The sequence below is a fragment of the Myotis davidii genome, unplaced genomic scaffold, assembly GCF_000327345.1.
Source record: "Myotis davidii unplaced genomic scaffold, ASM32734v1 scaffold168, whole genome shotgun sequence".
NCBI lineage: Eukaryota > Metazoa > Chordata > Mammalia > Chiroptera > Vespertilionidae > Myotis > Myotis davidii.
In genome coordinates this window covers 6,519,273-6,542,260 of record NW_006383016.1, presented here as the reverse complement: position 1 = coordinate 6,542,260, position 22,988 = coordinate 6,519,273, and the positions used below count along the sequence as shown (strand labels likewise).

The 22,988-nt window shown below is 36.3% G+C and overlaps 1 protein-coding gene across 1 annotated transcript in view; it reads left to right on the top strand.

Annotated features, from left to right (window-relative positions):
* The window catches only part of ABCB5 (ATP binding cassette subfamily B member 5), a 97,097-nt gene that overhangs the window by 25,660 nt on the left and 48,449 nt on the right, over window positions 1–22,988 (top strand). The window contains exons 2-11 of the mRNA XM_006779092.1: window positions 453–507; window positions 4,278–4,469; window positions 4,551–4,722; window positions 7,712–7,836; window positions 7,921–8,098; window positions 9,887–10,000; window positions 10,274–10,384; window positions 12,439–12,564; window positions 14,375–14,578; window positions 18,210–18,380. Coding sequence (XP_006779155.1) covers window positions 453–507; window positions 4,278–4,469; window positions 4,551–4,722; window positions 7,712–7,836; window positions 7,921–8,098; window positions 9,887–10,000; window positions 10,274–10,384; window positions 12,439–12,564; window positions 14,375–14,578; window positions 18,210–18,380 — 1,448 coding nt within the window. The remainder of the gene's footprint in view (window positions 1–452; window positions 508–4,277; window positions 4,470–4,550; window positions 4,723–7,711; window positions 7,837–7,920; window positions 8,099–9,886; window positions 10,001–10,273; window positions 10,385–12,438; window positions 12,565–14,374; window positions 14,579–18,209; window positions 18,381–22,988) is intronic.

The following is a 22,988-nucleotide window of genomic DNA, read 5'->3' as shown; positions in this document are numbered from 1 at the left end:
TTAAATACTGTTTTATTATGTTGCTATCCTTGTTATACTCAACATATTTCAATGAACTTTATTTACATTTTTCCCATGACTACTGCTTCTAGAACTTCTGCTTCTAGTTCTTGATTTTCTTGGACTTTCTAAATCATTCCTTGTGGTATCTCAAACTGAATTCTAAATGCATGCTCTCAGCAATAAAGGAGAGCTTTATTACTATTAATTACACAATTCTTGTCTGAAATCAAAGATGTCCTAAAGAATTCTTTCCAAGTATGAGTTTCATGGTTAATATCAACTCATAATTTTTCATATTGCATGAGCACTTCTTGAGACCAGAGGTAATTATTTCAAATTTTATGTTAAAGTCATTAAGTTTCTTTTCTTAAGAATGCACTATATTTGGTTTGGAGAGTATGGCCAACTATAAATTAATTGCTTTCATAATTTGAAAAACTTTTTTACAGCAAATTATCGGAACTGTACCCAGTCTCAAGACAAGCTGAATAAAGATATGATTGTGTAAGTCAAAAAGAAATGTTAATATCATGGACATTGCATGCTGCTTTATTCAATACTTATGAGGAGAACTGAAAAGTTTGATCATCAACATGACATAGAAGGGATTAAAGCAAACATATCCTCTGATTTTGTTAGGCATATAAAATATTATTACATATTTTTTCTATTTTAAAGTTATGTAGGTTCATATGCTTTAAGTTTTATTTGACAAAATTACTATCAATAGAAAAGTTGTTTTAGTATTTGCATTTTTACACAAATTTTGCCTCCTAGAATGGAAGGTACATATCCTAGAGACTAAAGGACTTGTTTTTCCTTTCTTTAATTATTTTTCTTAAACATCTTATAGAAAAAAAATGCCACTTCTATAGAATTTAAAAAACAAAAATAAGTGTGCAAAAAATAGTAAAAATAGTTGTAAAATGGTAAAATTGTATTGACTAATTTTAGAGACTATTTCAGATTATTATAGTTCTTTTTAGACTAAAAATTGTAAAGACTGAAATAAGTAATTTATAAGCACATTTTTTGTTAGTAGTTTTATGTATTGAACAGCATGCTTTCCTCTCTCACATACACGGTGTCCAAAAAATGTATACACACTTTGAATGATTATAAAGTCAGTGTTTATTAACATATAGTTCATTCTCAATATTTAAAAGAATCTACAGAAATGAATAATTTTTTTGTCAATGCCTGTTTTCAAACTGATGATCATTCTGGTCCAGGCACTGCTGATAACTCAACGCAATGGAATCGTAAACATCAAGAATCATTTTGTCTGTATTTGCAAGCCCTCAGTTTATCAACTGTTGCCATAAACTTTATTTTTTATGTATCCCCATAAAAAAAAGCCTAGTGGCACTTTAGGATAAATTTTCTTTGCTCAAAGCTTAGTCTGGTTTCATTCATTATTTCAAATCAGTTAAACCTGAAAAGGAATGAAAATTAAGTGAATTATCAGCTGTTAAAGTGTGTTTACATTTTTGGGGGGTGGGGGAGACACACCATATTGAGTTTGTTAATTAGAGAGACACTACTGTACAGGGTATATTCACTGGATTTCAGTAGTATCTCACTAAAACTATGAGTCCTTCCTATATAGACCAAGGTGATTTTTCATGTTTTCACCCAAGGGTGAAGCCTCTATGTTGCACGATCCCAGGGGATACCTATAACATCACAGTGACACCCTCTAGGCCATCATTCCTTTTTTTAATTTTTAAAAACATTTTTTTAATGATTTTAGAGAGAGAGGAAGGGAGAGGTATAGAGAGATGAAAACATTAATGAGAGAGAAACTTCATCAATTGGCTGACTCCTCCACACCCCCTACTGGGGATTGAGTTTAAAACCCGGGCTGACCAGGAATTAAGCCAGTGATATCTTGGTTCATGGGTCAATGCTCAACCACTGAGCCACACTGGCCTGGCATGGCTACATCCACTTTAGCTAGGCATGTTATCATTCTATCTCTGTCTCCATCTCTGGAATGCCAGTATAACTTTTTCAAATGAAAGTATTAAACAATTCTGAAAGGAGATATGTTTAAAAATACTAATTTCTGCCCTGGCCAAGGTGGCTCAGTTGATTGGAGCATCATCCTGTGCACCAAAAGTTTGTGGGTTTGATTCCCAGTCAGGGCACATACCTAGGGTGTGGGTTTGATCCTGGGTTGGGGACCTATGGAAGGCAAACAATCAATGTTTCTCTCTTTCTCTCTTTTTTCCTCCCTTTCTTCCCTCCCTCCCTTTCCCTCTCTCTAAAATCAAGAAAACCTATCCTTGGAAAAGGATTTAAAAAAATACTAATTTCTGCTAATAATATAAGAGACATACTCTAGATTTCTTATTAGGGAAACCTAAATTTTTACATTTAGTGCACTTCATTTTTTTTCATGGCAGCTTAATTTTGATTATTTTATAGGTTTTAGCAAAAATTCTCTCAGTTGAAAAGCATCAATTAGACTGTCAAACCTCAGAGGGAAGGTAGGGGAGGGTGGGGGTAAGGGGGAGAGATCAACCAAAGGACTTGTATGCATGCATATAAGCCTAACCAATGGACACAGACACCAGGGGGTGAGGGCATGAGTGGGAGAGGGCAAGGGGGGATAAGGACACATGTAAAACCTTAATCAATAAAGAAAAAATAAAATAAATGTTCTCAGTCAAATATTGTGATAGGATATATATATAATTTAAAAATTCCAATTTAATAAATTTTGGAAAAGCAAATGTAAAATGACTCGGGCTTATAAAACCAGAATTTGCAATTATCTCTGAATAGTCAAAGACAAATCATAAAACCATTTTGGTTACAAATCCAAAGCAATTATAACTATTACAGAACCACTTTTATTCTCCCAGTGAGATTACAGTTTTTAAATTGTAACCATTCCCACTGTTACTCACACTCCTTCAGCTCCTTCTCCTAAGACAGTGTTTTCACACCCAAGTCATATTGCACAGACCAGGCACATTTTTCCTTTCCCAAAGCTTGGCAATTATCTCCTTTTGATTTAGACGAACAACTTCTATTTAAAAATAACTCCTCTTCCCCCAGTGCCTAAATCCACCCAAGTCTTCATCCTCCATAGGTTGTCTCCCCTTAGTCCCAGTTCCAGTAGGACAGGTCCTCCTCTAAAAGCATCAGTGAGGCCACACCAGTCACACATTGGCTCCTGCCTACACCAATGCCAACTGGGTTCCTAGTTGTCCAGCACCTTTATGTCCAAGAAAGTTATTGTGTTCTCCTCTCTCTCTTCCTCATTTCTTGCCACTATTCTCCTGCCTTTTCATGACATCTATGACAATAAGATATCTGGTTATCCTTAGTCCTTCCTGTCTTGCACAACCCTTCATTGATAACCAAGAGACTGTAACTATCATTGCAATGCTGAAAATCTCTTGGTCTTTTCCCCTCTCAATCTGTATCTACCTCAGTGAAACAGAGTCTTTTCTAAGAGTCAGGAGTCTTAAAGCAGTGACTCCTCTGCACATGCTCTACCTCCTAACAGACCTCCTTAATAAGAATCTGTAACTTTAAGATGTCCACTGTTCTGTAAGATCTAGTCAGAACACCACAGCCTCTATCAATTGCAAGCCTGAGGGAAGATGCGAGGCACATCAATTCTCACCAGTCATTTTGGGTTGAATTAAATTAATATAGTACCGCACTCTGCTCTTTACTACACTTCTTAACACACATATAACATCCACTTTAGTAGTTTGAGTCCAAAGCTCTTGAGAGCTCTCTTTCCCCCTTCTTTCATTATGCCTAGACACCATCCCATTGGGCCGAGGAAGCCTGTGCAGGCCTTCTGAGGATCTCTTAGAACTAAGTATCTAACTGGTTAAGTGTTACCCACAACTAGTTATATTTTATGACCTCGGTATAACATGTGTTGCAGCATCACTCAATTTGCAATCAGTGAAATTTATCAGGGATCTTTGTTCTCTTAAATCTGATTTAAGTGCTAACCTCTTATTAGCATTAAAAATGCTCCACTTTTAGTATGTCTATGCTAAATGCTCAATGTAGAAATGCTACTGAGAGAAAACATGGAAGATTTCTGTAAGAAAGGAACATGCTTTCCTTTCCAGCACAGCCAATGGGCTGAAGGCCTGTCTCTATTCTCCCCAGTCTTGCAGCACAAATGTGATAGGCTCTTTTTGGTTTGGGGGTGTAGTAAGTAGGTGTTGGGGTTTTTTTGGTATCAAGGGAAAAGTTGTTCTTATGTCTCACTAACATTTCCAATCATCTTTTTTCAGGTTGACCTTATATTATGTTGGAATAGGAGTTACTGCCTTGGTTTTTGGCTACATGCAAATTTCCTTTTGGGTTATGACAGCAGCACGACAGACCAAGAGAATTCGAAAAGAGTTTTTTCATTCCATTTTGGCACAGGACATCAGCTGGTTTGACAGCTGTGACATCAGTGAACTGAACACTCGAATAACTGAGTAAGAGTACTCATGAATAGTATATCAACTTTGTTTTCATATCTGACATATAAACAACTTTGCTACATTTATTTGTTTCAGTGACATCAACAAAATCAATGATGGTATTGGAGACAAGATTGCTCTGTTGTTTCAAAACCTGTCTACATTTTCTATTGGTCTGGTGATTGGCTTGGTGAAGGGCTGGAAACTCACCCTAGTGACTCTGTCTACATCTCCTCTTATAATTGCTTCAGCAGCCATGTGTTCTAGGGTAGGTAAGATGGCTAATGTGGTGTTGACTAGAAGTGGGAATGTGAATGAGGTGTTTTACTGAGTTTGTCAGAAAGGCATTTCTGTTCATTTTTTATGTCTCAAATAGAAAGGGACATTATACATCAAAATTACTTTTGATTTTGTTTACAGTTAATCACCATTCTATCCTCAAGTTATTTGGCTATGGTGAGGCTGGTTTTAGTATCTTACTAACATTAAAAAATATTCATCTTCACTTAGTAACCTAATGCAACTTCAGATGATAGCATGGATAAAGTATTGTGCCTGGATACATCAGATGCTGGGAGTGCCTTATCTGTTCTAAATTCCCAGATAAATGTGTTGCAGTTTATTTCACTAGAACAGAATGATAAAATCCTAAAACAGTAAATATTCAAATACTTTTTTACGTCAACCATTTAAAGTTTAAAATGTTAAGTCTCTAAATTATATTTAAAATGTTTGCTAATGCTTATTCCTATGTACTATGTAAAGCTCTTTACATTTTTAATAAATTATGTATGTGCCTTTTAAATTATAGTTTTAGCACTGTTACACTGTGAGTATACCACAAGATATTAACCTATTTACAGCCAAATTTTGAAACCAGTGTTATTTGTGAAGTCTAAAAACAACCAATATATCCCTAATAGCTCTCTCCAAATCATGTTTTTGGCAGTTCTACCAATGTACATATTCATCTCCTAGATTTGAGGCACAGTGTACTCTTAAGGGATGGATAAAGTTTTTTAATTTTGCAAAGCTAATTCTTTATTATGAAAATCAACACCACAAAATTCACTGAGTGTATTTGCTAGCAATATCCAAGAATTTTTAGCAATGATAATATTTTGTGGTTGAATAACTCCTTAACAATAGATCCAAGTATTTACACAGCAAATCATTATTTAGTGTGACTTCGAGTGTTGACCTGGTAACCCTTGTCAAAATCTTATTGAAATTAGAGCCTCTCAGGAGAAAGATTACCCACAGTATGTTACTAAGATAAAAATATTTAACTGCGCAGGGAAGTGACGTAGACAAGTTGTTTAAAAGGAACAGTAGCAGGGAATCTAAGTTCTGCTATTGTATTAACTGATTATGAAAAGGAAGCAAGTAAAAGTAAAAGTTATTCAATTGACTAAAGAAGTCAGGTGGATAGTTTCTAGTTTCCTTCAATTTAATTTATTTAGCAAATACTTATTAAATCAATATGATACCCAAGGCTTTTTGCTGCTTCCCTTCTAGTGATATATTATAGAAATTATAATCTTTTACAGTAATTCATAAAATAATGGGTATTACTCAGTTTATGCTACCTTCTGAGTTTAACAACTATCCAAACATGTCTTACATAACATCAGCTCCAATGATGTGAAATGTACTTTGAAAGTGGATAGATCTGTTATGTGAGTAGGCAGTAGTTAGACTCAGACTCACAGCACAGAGGACAAATTTCGTTGTTCCCTTTCATTGTGCCAATTACTAAATTAAATCCTTTACCAATTAAAGGAGTAATAAGTGCATATAATAGAGAAAAGGGCCCATTCTGATTTTAAAATTTTGAGAAATCACATAAACCTCCCTAATATCACAAAGAGTGATATTCTCCCCTCTTTGTCTCTGGAATCTCACCTCTTAGTGTTTGGAGATAACAGCATTTTCTAGGAAACATTTTCTAGATAACAAATCAAATCAAGTTAAATTAAGCTTATTAATTTCCAGAGTATACCCAAAAGAACTGTATTCCTAATATCCTTCTCCAGATCAAGCCTTTATCAATTGTATTATATAAACACATACTTTCTAAGTTTTTAAAAATACAGAGAAAAAAACAGTAAAACTCTACTAGTAGAAAGCAAAAGGAGAGATTTAGATTCTAGGTTATGTTTGCTTAAGATCTTTCACTGCTGTGAGACTTTAAAAGTCAATTAAGCCTGGACAATGTGGCTCAGTGGTTGAGTACTGACCAATGAACCAGGAGGTCACTGTATGATTCCTGGTCAGGAGACATGCCTGGGTTATGGGCTCAATCCTCAGTAGAGGGCATGCAGGAGGCATCCAGTCAGTGATTCTCTCTCATATCATTGATGTTTCTCTTCCTCTCCCTTCCTCTCTGAAGTCAGTTTTAAAAAATCAGTTAATATATCTGGCCATTGGTTTCCTCATTTGTAAACCAACAAGGTTAGATTGATATTAAGTACCTTTGCAATAATCTATATATATAAAAGGCTAATATGCAAAGTGTCCCTTCAGGAGTTTGACTGGGACAACAGTTCAGTCGCTTGCTATGACATGAGCTGACCACCGGGGGCAGCGTAGAACATGATGGGCAACCAGCGGTGTCAGGGTGCTGAGGGAGTGAGGGAAGGAGGAGGTGGGAAGGCGGGGAGATGGGGTGGGAACTGTGTGGTGGTGGCAGCATGCAGGTGGCAAGGGAAGGAAGAGGCAGGGAGGCAGGGAGGTGGTAAACCTGATCGGCCCTGATCGCTGGCCAGGCCTAGGGACTCTACCCATGCATGAATTTTATGCACCGGGCTTCTAGTCCTATATAATAAAAGGCTAATATGCAAATCGACAAAACAGCAGAAAGATAGGTCACCATGATGCACACTGACTACCAGGGACAGACACTCAATGCAGGAGCTGCCCCCTTCTGGTCAGTGCGCTCCCACAGGGGGAGTGCCATTCAGCCAGAAGCTGGGCTCACAGCTGGCAAGTGCAGCGGCGGTGGCGGGAGCCTCTCTCGCCTCTGCAGCAATGCTAAGGAACTGCAAGCTGGCAGGTGGACATCCCCCAAGGGGTCCCGGACTGCAAGAGGATGCAGGCCGGGCTGAGGGACCCCCCTCCCCACCCAGTACACAAATTTGGTGCACCAGGCCTCTAATAAAATTATGTTATTCTAGATTCTACCTGAATTAAATGCTCTGTATATTGTTACTACCTTCGGGTCATTTTTGGTTAACTGTGGTTATGGTTTATTACAGATAGTCATCTCATTGACTAATAAGGAATTAAATGCCTATTCCAAAGCTGGAGCTGTGGCAGAAGAAGTTTTTTCATCAATCCGAACAGTCGTAGCCTTTGGGGCCCAAGAGAAAGAAATTCAAAGGTCTGTTCCTTTAATTATGACAATATATACTTGGTTTTATTTTTTTACCCCAAAGGCTATTATATTATGTTTTGTCTTTTAAAGATATACATACAATCTAAAAGATGCGAAGGATGTTGGCATTAAAAAGACTATCGCTTCAAAACTCTCTCTTGGTTCTGTGTACTTCTTTATGAATGGAACCTATGGACTCACTTTCTGGTATGGAACCTACTTGATTCTGAGTGGAGAACCTGGTTATACCATTGGAACTGTCCTTGCTGTAAGTTGTATGTGAGAACAAAAGTAACTAGCCTAGATACATTTTTTCTTACTTAAGAGTATAGTAAAAGTTTCTCTTTGAATAATATTTAATATTCAAATATGAATATCTTTAATAAACATAGGAGTATTTGTTTCCTTCAAATGATTTGTATATATCTTTAAATTTTAGTTATGAATGGCAGGATATATTCATCCAGCCTATCTTCTTAAAGCATCACACTTTTAGAAAAACCATAATTTAATTTTCCACTGGGAGATAGAGTTTTCTTTTTCTTTGCTTTTTTTAATATATTTTATTGATTTTTTACAGAGAGGAAGGGAGAGAGATAGAGAGTTAAAAACATCGATGAGAGAGAAACATCGATCAGCTGCCTCCTGCACACCTCCCACTGGTGATGTGCCCGCAACCCAGGTACATGCCCCTGACCGGAATCGAACCCGGGACCCTTCAGTCCGCAGGCCGACGCTCTATCCACTGAGCCAAACCGGTTTTGGCAGAGATAGAGTTTTCTTAATCTAGTAGTCAAAAAGGCCAGTGTCTAGTGAGACTTCTTCCTCTCAGTCTTGCTGAGATGGCACTCTAAAATGGCACTCTACATTCACCTTGCTAAATGTCTTCCCTCTGAAAATATTCTATAGATTGGACTCTTCTGTCCTTCTCTGTTCTTTCCACATATAGACATGTTTAAAACAAACTACTCCCAGCCAGTGGCTCAGTTGGTTAAAGCATTGTCCCATACACGAAGAAGGTTGGAGTCTTGATTCTCAGTCAGAGCACATTCCTAGGTTGCGGTTTGATCCCTAGTTGGGGCGCATATGGGAGGCAACTGATAGATGTTTCTCACTTTGATGTTTCTCTCTCTCTAAAATCAATGAATATATCCTGTGAGCATTTAAACAAACAAATAAAATCATACTATATAAATAATTCTAAATTGTCCATATCGCAATTTAAAATTATTTAAACTCTTAGGTTTATGCATTAAATTTGAATTTACTCAGTTACCCTCCCAAGTTTCAACAATCAACAGATCATTTCAGGATTAAGAACTATTTGCCTTGCTAACTGAATTGATCTGGCCTATATATTTCAATTTATGTATGGCTCTCCTATTCTATATAGATTTCTATTTTCCTCAGCTAAACTCATCTTCTCAATTTGAGACTTCCATAGTAAAGACTTTAAGCTATTCATTTATTTCATATAAATGAAACTTCAGCATGAAGAATTTATATGTGACTTGGGCAAATGACTTGCTATACCTCAGTTTCCTCATCTATAAGTAGGGAAAATAGTACCTAGCTTGTGGGGTTCTTTCCTTATTTGAATTTTTGCAGAGATGTGTCTGTCTGAAAATGCACAGGTGTTCAATAAGGCAAGAGTTCATAAGAGTTTGGACAGAAATAGTACAATGTCTCTAAGTTAGTAAAATCAAACACATCCTTCTCTTTAAAGATCAAGGGGTCGACCAACAAGGAGGGGATGCAACTCACCTCCTCACTTAACCAGGTTCAGGTATGGCAGGCACTCCTCTGTAAGCCAGTTTTTCTGCTCAGACTTCCCAGGTAATAATGACAGGACTATGGGACAACCAAAAGTTGTTCCACATCAGGAGAAGGCCAAATATACTTGGGTTGACTTGTTTCCTTTATATTTGACAGCAGCTTCTATTCTCTCCTACATAATTTTTCTAATATCTGTTTGAGTCTTAACCAACTATATACTTTATTCTGTTGTCTCTCTTATATAACTGAGGAAAGATAAATATTATTTTTTTTCTTTTAGGTTTTCTTTAGTGTAATTCATAGTAGTTATTGCATTGGAACAGCAGCCCCTAACTTTGAAACCTTCACAATAGCCCGAGGAGCTGCCTTTAATATTTTTCAGGTTATTGACAAGGTAAGACTTCTGATTGCTTTGAAATATAACTAGCATTGCTGCAAGAAGGAAACAAATCAAAAAGATGGGGAAAATTCATGTTGGCAAATGACTATGGAAATTTGTTTTAATTCTTCAAGGAGATTATGTTTTATTAAAACCCCCATGTCTAATCAATGCCCTTCAAGCAAAAAGGAAAACATTATAAAGGGAAATCATCTTTATACTGTAGAAAGCAGAGATTTGTCAACTTATTCCCTTGAAGATTTATAGCATTCTTTTTGTTTTTCCAAGGAACCTGCTATAGATAATTTTGCAACAACAGGTTATAAACCGGAATGCATAGAAGGAACTGTGGAATTTAAAAATGTTTCTTTCAGTTATCCATCAAGACCATCTGTCAAGGTGGGTTAAAATTAATTACAGAATTGTACAGTTTTCTTTTATTACCACCTACTGGCTAAGATCTCCTCTTATAAAATAATCTGGGATCAGTTTGGCCAAGATTAGCCACTTTGTTCAGAGACTTGGAAAGAGAGACAGAGAGAAAGAGGAAAGAGGTAATGGTGGGGAGGAAGGAGAGAAAGATGAGTAACGGACAGATAACTCTGGGTGAGCTAGTTACATTTTGCAGCGTCTTTTCTATACTCAGCTGACTAAAGCATTTTCAACTCCCTGGGATTCCTTCACTCTGGGTTTGGGAGCACACCAAAATATCTTGGATTGATGGTGCCACCTATTGGTGGTCCCTGGATGTTATCCCACCCAGCATAACTCATTTTAATCTACTTTCTAACCTCGGAGAATTATGCACAGGTTGTGCCTTTCACTTCTCCCTTTCCTAGGACTTTTACTGCACCAGCATATGTGCCTCAGCTACTTTCCCTCTCACTTTCACACACACACAAACACCCTCATGTGTGCACACGCAGCAGTTTATCCTTCTTCTGTCATTCAGCCTTTGACACGTTCTTGAGAAAATATGTCTCTTATATTGTCTTCCTCCTTTCATTTAGTGTGTATTTTCCCAAAAAAGTAGTTAAAGAATGCAAAGAGTAACTACTAACAAATACTGTTTCATAGAAAAGGACATGACTTTAAATGAAATTAATAAAATTGCTTATTATCAAACTATAATGCCTTTTAAAGTATAAATACAAATGCCCCCCTCTATAATTTGCATCAAAAAAAGATCTACCTACTCCTGTTTCTTTATTTTTCTCTAAGTCTTTGATTGAAATTTTTTTTCAACGCTTTTTAAAATTTCTTAAAATTACTTAAAGTAATTTCTTAAAATTACTTAATTACCATTATTACAGTAGTACTGTCTTCTCCCATCTTTCTTAACATAAGTAGAGGATTAACTCCATTTTGCAACTATGCTTGGGTTGTCTTCCTGGAAACAAGCACCAACTGTGCTATTATATTGCAGAGTAAAGTGCTCTCTGCATTTTAAACAACTATTTTTGAAATGAACTTTTGAAACATAGCTCTGTTTGTTAAGCTGGAGAATTTTTAAAAAGAAAAAAGTTCACTCATTTTAAATAAAACACAAACTCTTCTACGGAAAATCAGAAACCCAGAAACCTACTCTAGAGTAAAAGTGCAGGTGGGGCAGGAGGTCCTCCCACTGGGGGTCTTGATTTCTCACCTCCTTTAAAGAATTTTTCTCTGCTTGGCCCTTTGAAGGTTTTATGTTTGGCTCTTTAAAGGGTCTGTTTCTTTACAAATGGGGAGATCAAAGTGAGGGAATCCAAAGAAAGATTCCCATACTTGGGGCTAAATACATACAAATGCAAGCAAAGATAGGTGAGAATTTCTCAACAGGATTGCTATTGTCATTTGGGAGGTTTCTCTCACTTTGCAGGTTCTTGGTTTCAACCCCCAGTTATTGAGAAAATTTTAAAGTGCTTCCCCTAAGCTGAAATGTCTCCATGGGATCCACCACGAGGAGAAGGAGGGTTTCTATTGGTGGAATCTCATTCAGGGGAGTCCCTAAGAAGTTTCAACAGTTGTTTTACTTTGGAATATATTTTGCAATAATGTTAAATATATTCTAAAAAAGAAAATTCTTAAGTAGCTCACCAAGATATCTGGCAAGATTTCACTCAGTTGTTGCAAATTAAAGGTAAAATTTTCACTAACTTGGTAGTCATGAAATTCATATAAAGTATTTCAGCTGAAAATGTAGTTTGCTGTGGCTATTAATATTTAATAAGTAATCTTAATTTATATTTCTTCTTTATATAGAGAAATGATGAGAGATTCTTTTACTATTATTTTCCAGAATTATGTAGGTTATTATTATATATGTATGTGAAACAAATAAGACCTAAATTTGTTTTTAATAGCCAATGAAGAATTTGTTTTATGTTAAATTACATTAAATTTCTGAAAATATTAAACCATATTTTCATTTAACCTAGTTTTATGGAATTTCTTCCCATACATTCCAATAGATTCTGAAAGGTCTGAATCTCAAGATTAATTCTGGAGAGACAGTAGCCTTGGTTGGTCCCAATGGCAGTGGGAAGAGTACAGCAGTCCAACTTCTGCAGAGGTTATATGATCCCGAAGACGGCTTTGTAAGTGCACCTACCAACATTATGCAGAGTCTGCATAGTGAGATTTGGAAATACCACCTATTGTACAGATCTTATAGCTATGTTAACTTTTAATTTTTAACAGTGGAGCTCCAAGAGAAACAATATTGTTTTCTTTCCTACATATGCATTCATTCAATAAATATTTCTGAGCACTTATTATGTGCCAGTCACTGTTCTAGGTCTTGGGAATACATTGATGAACAAAGCACAAAAACCTCTGCCTTCATCAAGTTTACATTCTAATAAGTAGAGACAGACAATAAATAAAATAAGTTATATAGTAGGTATTAACTGCTGTAGAGAAAAATAGCATAGTACTTTGTAGTACCCAGAACTTACCAAGAATTTCACTTTCTCAAAACATCCCAGAAGGCCGAAACCGGTTTGGCTCAGTGGATGGAGCGTCGGCCTGCGGACTGAAGGGTCCCGGGTTCGATCCGGTCAAGGGCATGTACCTGGGTTGCGGGCGCGTCCCCAGTGGGGAGTGTGCAGGAAGCAGCTAATCGATGTTTCTCTCTCATCGATGTTTCTAACTCTCTATCGCTCTCCCTTCCTCTCTGCAAAAAATCAATAAAATACATTAAAAAAAACAAAAACAAAAACATCCCAGAAGGATGACATCTGTAGAGAATATGCTCTCTCATTTTTTTCTGTCACCCATAATGTTGCACTTAATTTTCTCACCCTTGTACATGGCATATAGAATGAGACTATGACAGTCTCATGCTTTTATTCAATTTCAACTGTTCTTTTTAAAAGAAAATCTACCCTCCAATAACCTGATTTCATTTAAATTTTACTTCCTAAGTAAGTTTTCATTTGGAGTCTTTAATACCCCACTCATGTATTCATGCTAATGTTTAGTAAATTATTGGATAATCATTCTTATATAAAGCAGTTGCACAAAATACCCTTGCCTAAACAAAATACTGAGTTGGTAATAAAGAGAGACTCTATAAGTTATATTTATCAAACATTGGCTTCTGTCATTGGAATATGTTGGGGTAATAAGTAATGGTACTATCTCTGGAGAAGACAATTTACTATCCTATCTAATAATAGAAAAACATGGTAATTGACCGTACCTTTGCTATGCCTCCCATTGGCTAATTAGCAAGATATGCAAATTAACCACCAACAAAGATGACAGTTAATTTGCATATGTAGGCAGGAAGCGGCGGAGCAAAAGACTGAAGGCGGCTCCAGCACAAGCAGCAAAGACTGAAGGGGCAGCACCAGCCCGAGCAGTGAAGACTGAAGGCGGCTCCGGCCGGAGTGAAGGCCTGGGTCCCGGGTGCCAGAGGAAAACCAGTGCCGGCAGCCAGGGGAAGGGAAGACTGATTGCACAAATCTTTTCGTGCAACAGGCCTCTAGTTATTTATAGCAATGAATGGGGTGTTGAAGAGAAGTAAGGAAGGATATTTCCTAGAAAAAAATGAAAGATTACATCAGTCTTAAAATAACAAAACTGAAGTTTGTTACATGTATCTACACAATGACAGAGTATATATCTTTATAATGCCTAGTTTGTGGATCTTAGAATAAAGATATTTAGATGACATAGCGAGATTTGAGGCCAGTTTTGTTGTTTTTTAATATTCTGTTTGTTCCTATCTATCAGAACAAGTCTTTTAACAATATAAATGCTATAAATATTTTATCAAAATATAGTCAGTCTTTGACCCCTGAAAACCTGTGCTTCTCAGCTTATGTTTTGGACTAGTAAAAAAAGACTAAAAACAGTGAAGTAAAAGGCATCACCACATGACTCATTCCTTTGGATTGGCAGATCACAGTGGATGGGAATGACATCAGAACTTTAAATGTGCAGCATTATCGAGAACATATTGGAGTGGTCAGCCAAGAGCCTGTTTTGTTTGGGACTACCATTAATAACAATATTAAATATGGACGAGAAGGTGTGACTGATGAAGAGATTGAAAAAGCAGCAAGGGAAGCAAATGCTTATGATTTTATAATGGAATTTCCCAATGTAAGTACACTATGTAGCCTGTATCCTTAGCATAGAGCTAAAGCACTATAATATTCCAAAATGAAATAAAAAAGCAATAACTTCTCCAGAGCAGGAAGATGTGGTTAATTTTTGAGTTGTCCTGAATGAAACATCTATAAATGAGAGAGCATGGTAACAACCAAAAAAAATGCATAATTGAAAGATAAATTTTAAAAATCATATTTAGTTCTAATTGGTTCTCACTGTAAATGAAAAAAATAAAATAAAGATTATATGAGACAAAGCAGAGAAATTATGTCTCAAAAATGTTGATTTGCAAGGCCATCTTGTGGCTAAAAGTGGGAATGTCACACAAAATGTTCAGACTTGTTCTGTGATTAGGCAAAAGAATAAATATGATTGTTTTTTGGAAGCACATAGAGCTAATATTGGACATAAAATGTGAAATCATACTTGGAAATAGACATAATAGATTAATATCTTGGTATTAAGATATTTCCTAATGGGTATTTAGAACTGATTGCTGTAAAACCACTTATTTGCATTTTCAAAGTATTTGTTCATCAGTATCACTGAAATTGTTGTGGGGAGTACCCTGTGAAATATGAAATGATAAGATTTGAAATTAAAATACAGACAAAATTCCACCATCCCTGAAGGAAACAATAACAAAAAAGTTCATTTTAATGAGTATGTTTTACAAACTACCCTCCATGAAGCATCATAATTTTGTTCATTTTTTTAATAAAAATTTGTTTTGCTAGTAAATACCTCCTATCCCCATTTACCTAGTATCATAATTAAGACGGAAACTCATTAAAGACTTGAGGTCATTCTTTGCCTTATGGTTCAGGAAAACACAGATTTCCTTTCTTTGACCTTTTGAGACTTACAATGACTTCCTTTTCTCAAAACACCAGTCATCTTCAGTTTCCCACTTGGAATTAGGGAGCTTTCTGGTGCCTCTGAAATTATACCCTTAAGTTACTACTGTCTTTTACTAAAAGTCTCATAGTTATACAAAAATGTCCCTTGCTATAAATAGAATAGTAAATCTTTAAGATATAATCCAAAGAACAAATTAAAGATATTGGCTTATGATGATGGAAACTAAATTTCACAGCCATGTTAATCCAGAGAAATAAGGATAAGCACAATAATAAGCAAAAATTCCAAAAGTGGTTAATTTAGATAGGTGAAATATTTTAAAAAGCTATGCTCAAAATAAAACCACCTTGCTTTTGTGATACCTCTGTGATATACATATATTTTTAATTATGATATTAGGATTAACTAATACTTGCTAGCCTTTTCCAATAAACAACCATAAGTCTGGCTAAAATAGGACAATTGTTTCCAAGCAGTGGATAAAAGGTAGCATAAAACTGTGATTCCTGAGAGAAAGGAAGCTCATGAAGAAAGTCCAGGAATTTGCAGCATTCTGCCTGGGAGCAAATTTCTGACCCCATCTCTGGGAAGTGGAATCCAGATGGAACATGGTCGTCCCACTGAGCTGAAAGACAGAATTACAGAGCAGCTTACGCAAAGGTAGAGGAAGTGAGAGAGCTGTGGAGTTGAGGTGGAGTCAGAGGTCCATGTAGATATCGCTGGGGAATCTTGGAGTATAAGACTATCCAAGGCTTACCAGAGAGCAGCTGATACAAAGCTGAGAGGAGAATGGAGATGCTAGAAGTTGAGCAGGATGGTGGGGATGTTGAAAGCACAACCCAGCCAGAATGGAGAGATCACATTAACACCATTTAAATACCTCAGGCATGTAGCTGAGACACCAATAAAAGCTACACATTAGGAGTAAAGACCACACCTTAGAGTAAGGCTGGCTCTAGACCTGCCCTAACAAATTCTAAAACCAAGCCATAACAAGATCCCCAGAGTAGACATAACTTGGAGGTTGGGTCCTGCCAAGTTTCAAGACTTACTACAGATTTACTCCCAACAAATCATAGAACCAAGATTACACACGTTCCGGGTGCTAAGTCAATATCTGAATTACCTACTAGAATGAAAATCAACATTTTTTTCACAAGAAAACAAATTCAGAGTCTCTCCAACATATGCACAGAATTGAGTACATGTTCTAAAATAACTAGACATGCAAAGAAATAGAAAACTATGATCAACAGGCAAGAAAACATAATTTAAATGTTTATGCACCTCAGAAAAGCTTCAAAATGAGTGAGGACAAAAAAAAAAGAAAGTAAAAAGATACATCTGAAAGGAGAAATAGACAAATCCACAATTTTAGCTGAAATCTCTAGTACTTAATAGAACAAATAGGCAAAAAGCAAGGATATAGAATGACTGGAACAGTACTGTCAACCAAATAGATCTGACATTTATAGAATACTCTAATAATTATGGAATGCATTCTTCTCAAATGCACATGAAATGTTCACTGAGATAAATAATATTCTGGGTCATTATAATAAAAATTAATAGCTTTGCAATTTCAAAGAAAATATATAAAATATGCCCATAAAAGAATTAATAATACAAATCCACAAATATTTGAATTTAAATAGGCCACCTCTAAATAACCTGTACCTCAAAGAGGAAATTTAAAGGGAAATTTAAAAAATCTTTTTATTTAAAAAGAAATGAAAATGTAGTGTATGAATAGTGGGATACAGTTAAAGCACTTCCTTAGGAGAAACGTAGCATTAAATACTTATTTTAGGAAAGAAAAAAAGATCTAAAATCTACAAACTCAGTTTTCACCTTGAGAAACTAGAGTAAAAGAAGCAAGTCAAACCCCAAGCAAGCAGAAGGAGGGAAATAATAAAGATTAAGGCAGCAAATAGTAAAATAAAAAATGGAGAAACATTAGGAGGAATTATTGAAACCAAAAGCTGGTACTTTGATAAGATGAATAAAATCAGTAAAACTATAGCAGGGCTGATGAAGAAATAACAAAAAAGAACAATAACTACCAATCTTGCCAAATTAAATATGTATATACCCCAAAAAAGTAAAAGAAGACCTAAATTGAAAAAAGTTTTGAGGGGAAGTTTATTTTGCAGTAAATCTTTTCATACTGTTTTTCAGAGTATCCAGGACAGAGATTGTGTGTAATGCATTAAATTGCTAATAAACATTTTTAATAGTAGTTAAGTATGTTTTTTTTAATATATTTTATTGATTTTCCACAGAGAGAAAGGGAGAGAGATAGAGAGTTAGAAACATCGATGAGAGAGAAACATCGATCAGCTGCCTCCTGCACATCTCCTACTGGGGATGTGCCCGCAACCCAGGTACATGCCCTTGACCGGAATCGAACCTGGGACCTTTCAGTCCGCAGGCCGACGCTCTACCCACTGAGCCAAACCGGTTTCGGCAAGTATGTTTTTATATTACATACTTTTAATGTGTTCTTTTAAAGATAGCAACATATTCTAAAAATTACCTAAAAACTTTGAAAATTCAAATTATTAAAAATCCTTGATATATCATATTTTCTCATTTCTTTTATCCATAGCCATTCTTTATTTTTATAAAGAATAAATCAAAGGTCAAAACCAGCCAGACTGGTTATTAAGCTGGTATTAAAACAACTGATTATTTGTAATTTCCTTTTCTAATCATTTGATCATGCTATCCTCTGTTTCTATACTTTCCTATTTTCCATTAGAAATTTAATACCTTAGTAGGGGAAAAAGGAACTCAAATGAGTGGAGGACAGAAACAGAGAATCGCGATTGCTCGAGCTTTAGTTCGAAACCCAAAGATACTGATCTTAGATGAGGCTACCTCTGCCCTAGATACAGAAAGCGAATCTGTTGTTCAAACTGCACTGGAAAAGGTAAGTGAGCAGACATATTTCTAATTTTTATATTCCTTATTCAGCATTGTTTTTAAATACAAGAAAGTATAGTACCATAGTACATTATTCATTAAGTTTAGTACCCTCCTTAACATATGCATGCAGTTTGTTCACCCTTTTAAACAGTTATGTGATGGTTATAGGAAATGATATGGAGAAGAGAAGATGTTATAATAGGTGTTAAAAATATATTTGAGACTGATATCCAAGCAGTCATCCTATATAAATCTTCATTCCAATGGGTCTGCATTTCTACCTCCCCATAGTAACCCCACACCACTACTACCACCGTGGTTATAACTATGTTCACCTTTGCCTTTTCCATACACAGCTATGGGATTCTCTTCTCTGACAGATTTTCTTCTTTAGGGCAGCCCTGGAGTATCATTTTAATTTAATTTCACCTCAAGTAGAGAAGCATACAGTGTGGTTTGACCTGCACTTGAACCACCCTACCTCTACAGTCCTGGGCCCTCAAACCTCATACTGACCTGCTTACTGCAAGCTGCTGCACATGCTTCATGGCCACAGTGCAGTCATGACTCTTGACCAAATTGTACTGCATCTGGAAGGGTGGTTGGCAGTGGTAGTATGAAGCCATCAGATACTTTTTCAATGGCCAAACCCTCTTTTTAATCATGGCCTCCAAATCCTTCAGAAGGCTTAATGTCACATTTTACTTTGACCTTGTTTGAAAATGTGCTGGGATTTTTTCTCAAGAAAAGGATAAAGTTTTTAAATATTGACTTTGAGGGAGCAGAAATGGTTGTTGGCAGCCAGAGTGCTCACTGCTTATTGAAAAATTTATTACTTACTATCAACTTGCAAATCAGATTGTATATGTTTTTTACCCTTGTTTCCATCACATGATGAGTATGTCACATGTTGCATGTGATATTTTTTATTTTCATAAAATAAACAAGTGATAAGGAAATTCATGTTTATTGTGGACACTTTGCTAATTTGGTTCACTTGGGTGAAGAAGAAACAGTGATTCCCTCAAGGGCATGACTAATGCTTATTCATTTTTTATACTTATTATCTAGGACAGGGCTCTTATCTATAGAATGCACTCAAATTATGTTCAAAATTGTTGACGTTTCATTCCTTAGGGCTTGAATGTATTAAAAAGGATTACACTTAACATAACTATCTCTTAAGTTACATAAGACTTTTTTCCAGGTGTATTGAGGTATAGTTAACATATGTATATAAGATTTTTAAAAACATATTGTAATAGGCTCAGGAATTGTTTAAAGCAGTGGTCGGCAAACTGCACCTCGCGAGCCACATGTAGCTCTTTGGCCCTTTGACTGTGGCCCTTCCACAAAATACCAACTTCTGTGCATGGGCCGCGAATTTCAATTGCACTGTATGTGCGCGCCCACACGTGGTATTTTGTGGAAGAGCCACACTCAAGGGGCCAAAGAGCCCCATGTGGCTTGCAAGCCGCAGTTTGCCGACCACTGGTTTAAGGGTTAAATATCTCCATTGTCTTTCCATCCAGTATATTAATCACTTCAGGCAATCAAAACTTATTTAAACTTTAGCCCTGGCCTGTGTTCTAAGTAGTTAGAGCATCAGCCCTTGAATCAAAGGGCCATGGGTTCAATTCCGGGTCAAGGGCACATACCTGGGTTGCAGGTTCCATCCCCAGCCCTGGTTGGGGTGTGCAGGAGGCAACCAATTGACATGTCTCACATCAATGTTTCTCTCTCTCCCTCTCTCCCTCTCTCCCTTCCACTCTCTAAAAATCAATGGAAAAAATTTCTTCTGGTGAGGATTTAAAAAAACAACACTTGTTTAAACTTTAAAAATAAATAGTTGCTTGGCAACATGATAAACTAATACACAATTTTTTTTCCTGGTTAAAATGAAATCTACATCATAAGTAAAAAGAGAACAATGCAAAATATTTGTAAACTATGATTCCAATTACATAAAATAGTTGTATAAATGAATAAAAATGAAGGCAACATATATGAAAGTAATAAAAGTTGTGTGGCAGAATTATGGGTTTTCTTAAGATTTTAAAAAAATTCATTGCTATTAATGTTTTTTCAGTTTATAAAGCAGGGTATTAAATCAACATTGTAGAGATGTATACATGTGGAACTGCTTTAAGCAGTATTTGTTCTTTTGTGGGTTAATGGTAAATGGTAACACATGGGGTGATGTAGCACAGTAAATTGGGTTCAATTAATTATATATGCCTCAATTTATTGGAAAACGACTCATGGTGAAGAGGAGAGTTAAAATATAGGTAGATTAAAATATTTCTTCTTACTGATGCATCTCTCCATGCCCAGCCTTCACATATTCCTCCCAACCCTTTCTCTCCAGTACCCCATTGTCTTCCTTTTATATGAAGTTCTAGAATCAGTAAAACTAATCTGTAACGACTTTTAAAAATCATATAAATAGTTTCCTGGAGCAGGAGATGGGTTTTGATTAAAAGGGACATAAAGGAACTATCACTCTTGATCTCACGAGGATTGCTGCAATATGTAACTCCCTGCTTCAGCCCATGCCCACTTCAATCTTTTCTCAACACAGAGCCTTGTAATGCTATTAATGTGCAAATTTGATCATGACATGCTTCTGCTTCAAATCCTCTAGTGACTTCTTATCTCACTCTTCACTCTAAATAAAAACCTAACTCCTTACAGTAAGCTACTGTAAGTTCTTTGGAATTAGGTACCAAACTCCTTCTGGAAACTCATATCCCTCCACTCTCCCCCACATTGGCTGCTCCTTAAACATGTGATAGCACTTTTCATCAACTAACCTACTGTGCATGTATGTATTTATTTATTTTGTTGTCTCTCTTTCCCCACTGGAATGTCAACTCCCTGGTGGCAAAGGCTTTGATTCATTAACTGTAGTGTCCCCAGCACTAGAACCATGACTGGCCCTTAGTAAACAGGTAATAGATATTTGTTAAAAGGATTTTGGATGAGTATGATACAGAATAGTTCCAAGACCTGAAGTGCCCTTTTCTGGATTTCTTAATTGCCCAAAACTAGTTTTGATTCATTAATCTTGTTCAAGAAGAGAATCTAGGGCCCATGGATAAAGTTTAATACCACAGGCTGTGGGGTTCCACTCTGCTACTGGTTTGGACCTGGCATGCCAATGCAGCAAGCTTCCAGGCTGTCCCACTGTGAGGAGGCACAGCATGTACATCTTGAGGTCACTAGGGAAGCAGAGGAAGCCCACACTGGTTTTGGAATAAGACCTGTAAAAGCTCTTTGAAATGTTAGAAGTGGAATGCAAATCTAAGGGATAATTATTATTAAGAGAGGTTCAGCTATACCACATCAGTGGAGAACCTTAAAAAGGCCCTTTACTAATTATGAGCGAAGTGTTTCCATCACGGTTTTATTCTTAGAAGAGACAGAACTACTTCTATTGCAACCTTCTGGGCTTTTCTTTATCATCACTGTTCTTTCCCATTATGTGCATTGGTTGGTGTTCCTCCAAGAGCCTTTACACTTATACTACCTGGAGAACTGAACAATAAGAAAACTGGCATATTACAGTAAGCGGTGGGTTACTTTATTAAATTAAGCCCCAAGAAATGGTTATCCAAAGTTGAAATTAGGTTAATTATTGCACACACAGAGACATATTTTGGTGCATCTCTGTCAGTTACATATCTTGCTATCTATGATACTGAGGATTTTTTAGATTTTTTCTTCTTCTTTTTTTTATCTTTTAACCATTTGTAGCAACACTATAATAATTGGGAACAGAAGGGGATTTCTGCAAGGGAATTGCCTTGGCTGGAATTTAGCCAGGAGAACAAAGGTAATAAAGAAACTACCTCATTCCCAAAGCATCATGGCATATTTTATAAATCTGCTTATCCAAGCTCACATTTGTAAGGCTTGGTGTTAAATTATAGGCCACTAACTTCTTTTAGGGTAGTGCTTCTTCCCTTTTAATAGATCAGTGCTCCATTGAGACTCTTCAGAAAAACCTACAAATGCACTTATACACAGAGATTTACAATAATATTGAAGGGTTCATAGATTCCCCGAAGCCATTCATATATCATTATTTTAGGTGTAATACAGGAATAAATGGACAATAATAGCTAAGAATCCAATGAGCCCAGTCGGGTGGGTCAGTGATTGAGTGTTGACCTATGAACCAGGAGGTGACAGTTCAGTTCCCAGTCAGGGTACATGCCCAGGTTGTGGGCTCGATCCCCAGTAGGGGGCATGCAGGGGATAGCCAATCAATGATTCTCTTTCTTTCATCATTGATGTTTCTACCTCCCTCTCCCTCTCCCTCTCTGAGATCAATAAAAATATATTTTATAAAAAGAATCCAATGAGATAAGAACACTTATTCTCCTGCTTTACTGATGTACACACTGAAGTACATTTGGGCAATAGTGAAGTCACAACCTGGACCGAGACATTCAGCCTTCATTCACATAACTTCCATGCTGTATGCATCAAAATTACACATCTGCCAGGGACTGAAGCAAAATCTGAATACAGATCACTGTTCAAAACTAGCCTCTTATTAAATACTAGTGGCCTGGTGCACAAATTCATGCACATTGAGAGGAAATTT